The sequence below is a fragment of the Chiloscyllium plagiosum genome, chromosome 15, assembly GCF_004010195.1.
Source record: "Chiloscyllium plagiosum isolate BGI_BamShark_2017 chromosome 15, ASM401019v2, whole genome shotgun sequence".
NCBI lineage: Eukaryota > Metazoa > Chordata > Chondrichthyes > Orectolobiformes > Hemiscylliidae > Chiloscyllium > Chiloscyllium plagiosum.
The window spans coordinates 3,416,693-3,426,105 of NC_057724.1; the positions used below are offsets into that span (position 1 = coordinate 3,416,693).

Sequence of the window (9,413 nt, forward strand, 5' to 3'; positions counted from 1 at the left end):
GATGGGGTCAGATCAGAAAAGTGGAATTATCTTCCCTATATTTAACTGGAAGACATTTCCACTCATCTCCAGTAGTGGTCACAGCTGAGCAGTCTGATAAGTTCAGACAACAGAGGATCACAATGGATGGCAGTGGTGAGATTCAGTAGAGAATGTCCTTGGGTCAAAAATCTGAATTCTCGACCTTCATTACATAGACTGCAACCAGTCCACAAGCTTCTTTCTTACCTTCTCCAAGGGAGTTTATGACGGAAAATAAATGTCAGCCTTGCCAGTGACACCCACGAAAGAATAACAAGTGCAAAAGTCTACAGCTAATACTCACTGATAGTACATTTATTGAGGTTGATATTCACATTTATGTACAAGCTACAAATGGTTTGCAATGCTGATTCTGATTCTTGGCATGTCTGGTCAAGCAGGTTGCTTGCACCCCACACACTGTGGCACTGTCCCTGTTAAAAGAGTCGGTGAGCAGTCCTTCATTTATTCAGCAGGTTGTCAAGCTGTGACTGTAAAGAAGCCAACTGGAAAAAGAAAGGACAGTGTGTTAAATCCACAGTCTTGATGGATATCGATTATGCTTAGGCATAAACAAAATCAAACTGACAGGAGCTGTCTGCACAATGCTGACAGCTAACGCTCCTGGTTTCCTGTGCAGGGAACCGCTATACTTACTGTTCAAGAAAAGACTGCAACTGGGGAAAATGTACAGACAAAGCAGAAGGAAGTAAACACCTTCCTCACACTGTTATCCACACCAAGCAGCAAGGGAAGAACAAGTGAAAGCTGGGGGAGGTTTAGGGGAGTGGGGGAAAAGAGGTGGGATTGATGGAAAGAGCAGAGAGTGAGGAGTGAGTACAAGGGAGATGGTGAGAGTGAGGGATAGGGAGGAGGTGGTGAGGGGAGAAAGAAGAATGAATTGACCACCATCAGGAATGGCAATTGAATTGGAAGGATGATGGGTACAAGGCAAGGTGGGGATCAGGGACTCCTTAAAATGTCCAGTTGCTCCTTGCTGTTTGGTGTAGAGTCTACATTACCATGTACTGGTCACTCAAGCTTGAGATCTTCCTAAACAATTTCAGAATCACCATAAAGACCAGCAGAATTTCAGAAAACATTTTTCTCCTTCACAGGATGTCCCAAAGTGTTTCACAATGAAGTATTTTAGAATTATTTATTGCCAGTGTTCAAATATCACAAAGAAACATAGCAACTTGTGCAAAGCAAGTTCTCAAAAACATGAATGTAGTAATGAATGGATAATCTCAACTGGTGATGATGCTCAAATATTAAACAGTAGTCAGATATGAGAGCAGAGGTGGACTAAGTTTAACCTCTCATGTGACAGACTGCACATGCTACAATGCAGAAGTCCTTCGTCACTGCACTGGGTCAGTTTACTTCGAATCTATGCTCTGATCTCTGTAGCGGAACTGGAACTATGGCCTTCAAACTCTGAAATGACAGTTAGTGCTGAGACCAGGCTGTCAAACACAGAATGCTGTACAATTGAAAAATTATATTTTGATACCAAAATATTGAAACATAATAAGGGGGCCAAGCCAAGCTGATCTGGAGGATCTTCAGTTGAGCTCCTCAGTAGAAACTCTCCTGCTATGATCCCAGCGACGTCTGGGAGCATACTCATGTCCTTCCCCGGGCCCACGTGATTTCAAATACCAATGCCTCTGGGCCCATTACACTCCATACCATTTCCTTGTCACCTCCCTGTCTCACCTGTGATTTCGATAGTACCCTGTCACCTTGCTATGTTCCTCCAGCAATGAGAGTGAGAGAGAAGAGTGAGAGAAAGAGTCAAGTGCATGCAGTTGTGATCTATAGACTGCACCTACAAATGGAATTGTACAAGAAAGTGTAAATTTTTATTTTATACAAATCTAATTTAGCTTGCAGTAGCTTTAAACTGAAAGTTACAGCTTTAATTATGTGGTTGCCAGCCTTGACTAAGCTGCTCTTTCACTGGAAACCTTGAAAAATAACTTAGTTTAAGAACAAACTGAATCTGTACCCTCATTAATTCAGACAGTCTTTTGTGTTAGAAACAGATAGAAAACATGAAACTTTATATGATTTGGCACTTGAATGCCACTTACAATAGTGCACCATGGTCTTCTGCTGCAGTGGTATTTCCTACCTCAAGGAGGGGTTCATGGTCCACCTACCCCTGGGGTGTGCCATAACATGTATAAACAAGTTTATTAAAATACCTACAATACACTGCTGTTGTCACTGCTGTAGGGAATCACAGGGAAGGAAGGCAAAGACAAGTACTTTTGCTATTTTTTTGTCTAAACGTTTTCAGCCTCCAGGAATAGATGCTTACCCCGCGACAAGAGAAGAAGCTGGTTAATTGGAGAGTATATGGTAAACAATTAAGTCTTATTCTATTCCAACGTTTCAAAGTAGTATAGCAGCTGGAAGCAGAGTTAACCAAATATATTAAAATATATTTCAGTATAAAAGTGAAGAAAATAATTAAGTAGCCCCTCATAACAATTAAAGATGGTATGACAGGTGATGTGACACATCAGCAGCATGTAGGAGTTTGTAGATATCAGCTTGGTCCACAGCAAATACAACTGTTGATTCATGCACGAGGATCCCCTCATTATTTTGCACTACATTCCATTTCCCCATTTAAAATAATAATCTTCATTCTTCCTGTCAAAGTGCAGAACTTCACATTTTCAAATATTACTTTCTATCTGCCAAAGTTTTGCCCACTTGCTTAACCTGTCTATATCCCTTGAAAGGCTCTTCCTCAGCTCTTGCCTTCCCACCTATTTTTGCATAATTCACAAATTTGGAAGCAGTGCATTCACTACAATATATAATGACTTGGATGATGGAAAATAATTGTGACCCCAGCACTGATCCACGTGGCACTCCACTAATCACAGGCTGCCATCCTGAAATGCCTTCTTTATCCCAGCTGTGATTTCTTTTACTTGGCCAAAACTCCATCTATGCTAAAACAATATCACTGACACTATCAGCTTTTACCTTATTAAGCAGGTAAATAGGATAGTGAAGGTGGCGTTTGGTATGCTTTCATAAGGGGCATGGATAGGATAAATAGACAAAGTTTTTTCCCTGGGGTGGGAGAGTCCAGAACTACACGGCATAGGTTTATGGTGAGAGGGGAAAGATATAAAAGAGTCTTAAGAGGCAACGTTTTCACTCAGAAGGTGGTACGTGTATGGAACGAGCTGCCAGAGGAAGTGGTGGAGGCTGGTACAATTGCAACATTTAAAAGGCATCTGGATGGATATATGAATAGGAAGAGTTTGGAGGGATATGAGCCAGGTGCTGGCAGGTGGGAATATCTGGTCGGCATGGACAGATTGGACCGAAGGGTCTGTTCCTGTGTTGTACATCTCTATGACTCTAAGTAGCCTTTATGTGTGGTACCTCACTGAATGCCTTTTGGAGAGCAAAATCTCTTTCATCTTTATCTTCTCTGCTTGTTCTTCATAGAACTGTAAAAGTTTTTCAGACGAGTTTTCCCCTTCATGAAGCCATGCTGACTCTGCATTACTTTTTTTTATATATTTCTAAATGCTATGCTATTACATCCTTTGTTATAAACTTCAACATTTTTACCAGTGACTGATATTAAACTATCTGGCCTATTGTTACCCGTTTGTTGCTTCCATCCATTTTTGAATTAAAGCGTCACATTGGCAGTTTTTCAAACCTCTAGGGCTTTGCCAAAATTTAAGGGTTCCTGGAATATTACTATCTAGCAACCAACATCTCTGTAGTTACCTCCTTTAAAATCGTGGCATGGGGTGAGAGTGACAGGTCTTGACATCAAGGTCACAGTCAACCAATGTGGCATCAAGGAGCCCTTGCAAAACTGGAATCAAGGGTATTGGGGGCAAACTCTCTGGTGGCTAGAGCCATACCTGACATATAGGAACACAGAACATAGAAAAGTACAGCACAGAACAGGCCCTTCAGCCCACGACGTTGTGCTGAGGATTAATCCTAATGTAAAATAAAATAAGCTAACCTACACACCCCTCAATTCACTGCTGTCCATGTGTATGTCCAGCAGTCACTTAACTGTCCCTAATGACTCTGCTTCCACTACCACTGCTGGCAACACATTTCATGCATTCACAACTCTCTGCGTAAAGAACCTACCTCTGACCTCTCCTCTATACATTTCTCCTAATATCTTAAAACTATGACCCCTCGTGCCAGTCAATCCTGTCCTGGGGAAAAGTCTCTGGCTATTGACTGTATCCATGCCTCTCATAACCTTGTATGCCTTGATCAGGTTACCTCTTTTCCTCCTTCTCTCCAGAGAGAAAAGTCTGATCTTAGTCAACCTCTCTTCATAAGGCAAGCCCTCCAGTCCAGGCAGCATCCTGGTAAACCTTCTCTGCACCCTCTCCAAGCGTCTGTATCTTTCCTATAGTAGGGCAACCAGAACTGGACACAATATTCCTAGTGTGGTTTCTCCAGGGTCTTGTAGAGCTGTAGCAAAACCTCGCAGCTCTTAAACTCGATCCCCCTGTTAATGAAAGCCAAAGCACCAAATGCTTTCTTAACAACCTATCCACTTGGGTGGCAACTTTGAGGAATCTATGTACTTGAACAGCAAGATCCCGCTGTTCCTCCACACTACCAAGAATCCTGTCTTTAATCCTATGATTGTGGTTGTTGGAGGTCAGTCATGTCAGCTCCAGGACATCTCTGCAGTTCTATGGTGTCCTATGGCCCATACATCTTCAGCCGCATTATCAATGATCTTCCCTCCATCATAAGGTCAGAAGTGATGATGTTCACTGATGATTGCACAATGTTCAGCACCATTCATGACTCCTCAGATACTGAAGCAGTCCATGTTCAAATCCAACAAGATCTGGATAATATCCAGGGTTGGGCTGACATGTGGTAAGTGACATCAGCGTCACACAAATGCCAAGTTATTATGGTCATCAATACGACCATCTAACCATCGCCCCTTGACAGTGTTACCATCACTGAATTCCCTACAATCATTGTGGGGGTTTTCATTGACCAGAAACTCAACTGAATGCACCAAATAAACACAGTGGCTACAAGAACAGGTCAAAGCTAGGAATACTGTGGCGAGTAACTCACCTCCTGACTCCTCAAAGCCTGTCCATCATCTTCAAGGCACAAGTCAGGAGTGTGATGGAATACTCTCAATACACATCCACAAGCATCCACTCCTTCCACAACCGACATTCAATAGCAGCAGTGTGTACTATCTCCAAGATACACTGCAGAAATTCACCAAAGATCCTCAGACAGCACCTTCCAAACCCTTGACCACTTCCATCCAGAAGGATAAGGGCAGCAGATATATGGGACCACCACCACATTAATGTTCCCCTTGAAGCCACTCACCATCCTGACTTGGAAATATATCATCGTTCCTTCACTGTTGCTGGGTCAAAATCCTGGAATTCCCTCACTAATGGTATTGTGGGTCATCCCACAGCAGAAGGATTGCAGTGATTCAAAAAGGCAGTTCACTATCACCTTCGCAAGGGCAACTAGCGATGGGCAATAAATGCTGGCCCAGCCAGCAAAGCCCACATCCCACAAAGAACAAATAAAATAAAATGTTAAACCTATTAGATAGATGGAACTTATCAGCTTTTAGCCATATTAGGTTCCTTAGTAGATTTTTGTCCAGCATTTATTCCCATGCTCCCCCCAAATCCCATTATTTTAGACTCTTAATTTTTCAGCATTTATGGAACGCTGTTAGTGCTGCCTATCACGACGATGGCTAAAGTATTTATTCAACTCTTCTGTCTTCTTTGGCTCTCAACTATTATGTTGCTAGCCTCATTCTCAGAGGAGGGTATGTTCACGTCACCTCTCTTTTTTACATATTTGAAGAAATTTTTACTGCCGGTTTGTATTTTACTTGGCACATTGCACTCAGTTTATTTTATTCTTTTTTTGGGTAATCTTTTGTTGGCTTTTAAAACTCCCAATCTTCTGATTTAGTATTAATAATTCCCCCATTTTATGTTTTCTCTTTCAATTTGATACCATCCTAATCTTCCATGGTTAATCATGGTCAGACTAAAACTTTTGATGTGAGTTATTAACTATTTTCTTAAATATCTTGTTCATCAACCTTCTTTGCTGCTAAACTCCTTTCCCAGTCCTTCCCAGTCAACTCAGCCCTCAATCCTACATAGTTACACTTATTTAAGTTTAGCACAGTTGTTTCTATCAAGTTTCTCACTCTCAAACTGAATGCCAAATTCCAGCAATTATGGTCAGTGTTCCCAAAGGGATCCTTTACTTGGAGATCACTTACTAAACCTGCCTCATAACACATCGCCAAATCCAAAATAGCCTGATCACCCATTGCACCCACAAGATACTGTTCTAGGAAACTGTTTGAAATACACTCTATGGCTTTCCCTTTGTGGCTATCTATGCCAATTTCATTTTCCCAATCTACATCACACATGATTAATGTATGGCCCTTTTTACATGCACTCATTATCTTCTGAATTATTCTCCGTCCTACAGAACAGCTACTGTTAGAAGCCATAGGATCATACAGCACAGAAACAGACTCTTTGGTCTAACTCATCCGCACCAACCAGACAGCCCAATGTGACCTAGTTCCAGTTGCCAGCATTTCGCCCAAATCCCTATAACCCTTCCTATTCATATACCCATCCAGATGCCTGGTAATTGTTGCAGTTGTACCAGCCTCCACAATAGAACATAGAATAATACAGTGCAGAACAGGCCCTTTCGCTCTTGATGTTGCGTCGACCTGTGAACTAATCTGAGCCCATACTCCTACACTATCCCATCATCATCCATGTGCTTATCCAAGGACTGTTTAAATGCCCCTAATGTGGCTGTGTTAACTGCATTGGCAGGCAGGGCATTCCAAGCCCTTACCACTGTCTGAGTAAAGAACCTGCCTCTGACATCTGTCTTAAATCTATCACCCCTCAATTTGCAGCTATGCTTCCTCGCACAAGCTGACGTAATCATCCTAGAAAAAAGACTCTCACTGTCCACTCAATCTAATCTTCTGATCATCTTGTATGTCTCTCTTAAAGCGCCTTTTAGCCTTTTTCTATCCAATGAGCACTTCCTATTGTAGCTTTTTCTAAACACACACACCACCTTCTGCATGAAAAGTTAGCTGTAAAATCCTTTTTAAATCATTTCCCTCCCCTCTTAAACCTATGCCCTCTTGTTCTGGTCTCCCTCACCCTAGGAACTGACCTTGAGTATTCATCCTATCCATGCTTCTCATGATCTTATAAACCTCTATAAGTCAGCCTCTGATGCTCCAGGGAAACGTAGCCCCAGCAAAACTACCTGACTGCCTTGAAATTATCCAAGTGTCCTGCCATTATTTCTTAATAATAGCTTCTAAAGTTTTCTTTATGACAAATATAAAGTTAGCTGACACATAATGTCCTGCTATCTCCTTTCCTTTTGGATTACAGGAATTAGACACTCTATCTTCCAATCTAATGGGACAAAATCTGAATCAAGGCAGTTTTGTCAAATTAAAATCAATGCATCAATTATTTCACTGGTCCCTTCTGCTAGGACCCTATGATGAAGTCTATCATGTCTGACCAATTAATTGGAGTTCACATGTGCTGTGAATAAAGAGGAACAGGTGGGTGCAAATTGTTTTTAGATTTCTAGGAGGCATTTCTATGATGCTACATCAAAGATTATTGTAGAAAATTAAAGCTTATGATATTGGCGTAGCATATTGGCATGGATAGAAGATTGGCTGGTGGCAGGAAGCAATAAGTTGGCTCAGGTTGTAAGATGTCACAAGTAGTGTGCTACAGTGATCAGTGCTGGCACATCAACTGCTTGCAATTTAGATCAAAGACTTTGATGAAGGAATGCAAAGCAAGGTTGCCAAATTTGCTGAGGTAACAAAGATAGAAAGGAAATTAAGTTGTGAAAAGGACATAACAGGTTACAAAAAGTATAAGTAGATAGATTAAGCATGTGGGTACAGTTGTGGCATATGGAGCATAATATGAAGAAAATATGAAGTTGTCCATTTTGGCAGGAGAATTTTTTTTTAAATGCCTACTATTGAAACCATGAGAGATTGCAGAACTCTGGATGAAGAGGGATCTGGGTGTCCTCATGACTGAATTATAAAAGGTTGGCATGCAATTACAACACACAGATAAGAAAACTAGTAAATTGTTATCATTTATTACAAGGTGAACTAAATATAAAAGGAGAAAGTGAGGACTGCAGATACTGGAGATCAGAGTCGAGAGTGGGGTGCTGGAAAAACACAGCAGGTCAGACAGAATCCGAGGAGTAGGAGAATCGACGTTTCGGGCAAGAGCCCTTCATCAGGTCCCCACTCTTGACTCTAAATGTAAAAGGAGGTCCTTCTTCAATTATCCAGAGCACTGATGAACCTGCATCTGGATTACTGGGCATAGTCTGGGTCACTTTATTTCAAGAAGGATATAAATACATAGGAGGCAGTTCAGAAGAGACCTAGTAGATTAATACTTGCAGCAGGTACGTTGTCTGATGAGGAACGGTGTTTAGAAGAGCAAGAAGTCCCTTGATTGAAACAATTTCCTAAAGGGTGTTAACAGGGAAAATGCAGGCAGGCTGTGTCCTCTTGAGAGAATCTATAATTAGGAGCACTGTTTAAGAATTAGGGGCTGCCCATTGGAATCAGAGGTTAAACAAAAACAATACTTTGAGAGTTGAGAGTGTTTGGAGCTCGCTTCCTGGAAGCAAAGTCTTTGAATACCTTTAAGGTAGAGGTAGATAGATTGTTGATAAGAGGATGAAAGGTTATCGGGCTAGGTGGGAATGCGGATTTGACTTTACTATCAGATCAACCATGATTTAATGGAATAGCGAAGCAGATCAAGGGGCTGAATAGCCTATTCCTCTTCCTGCTGAGACTGAATGTGAGCGTGAATGTGAGTGATGGAGAGATTGTGGGAGAAGAGAATAAGAGACAGAGTTGGAGACTGTAAGCAAGAGCGTGACAAACCATGTCTTTGCAGTGGGTAACAGCATGTGAGAAAGTGAGATGAGTTCTCACCTGTAGTTTCTCCTTCTCCTCCTGTTGTTTGATCTCATCAACCACAGCCTGCAGGCGATTCTGAAAGAGAAACACAGGCTGACTAAACCTGCTGGAAACATTCACTTATGATGCTATCATATGGTTGGGAGGCTGAAAGCCACCGACACTAGCCCATGACAACTGATTGAGAGCTACACAGTTTCAAATTCTTACTCCCCTTTCCCCAGAGGGGCTAACTCGCTTGCCACATCTGCAAACTCACACTTATTCCCCTGACATACACACTGTCAGTTCTCTAAAGGTGTTGACTCGCTTCCTCCCT

At 41.7% G+C, this 9,413-nt stretch overlaps 1 protein-coding gene across 1 annotated transcript in view; it reads right to left on the reverse strand.

Annotated features, from left to right (window-relative positions):
* Nucleotides 1-309: 309 nt before the first annotated feature.
* Nucleotides 310-9,413, reverse strand: part of taf7 (TAF7 RNA polymerase II, TATA box binding protein (TBP)-associated factor) — a 50,365-nt gene continuing 41,261 nt past the window's right edge. The window contains exons 11-12 of the mRNA XM_043704294.1: nt 9,110-9,169; nt 310-527 (exon numbers count right to left, since the gene is read on the reverse strand). Coding sequence (XP_043560229.1) covers nt 483-527; nt 9,110-9,169 — 105 coding nt within the window. The 3' untranslated portion in view covers nt 310-482. The remainder of the gene's footprint in view (nt 528-9,109; nt 9,170-9,413) is intronic.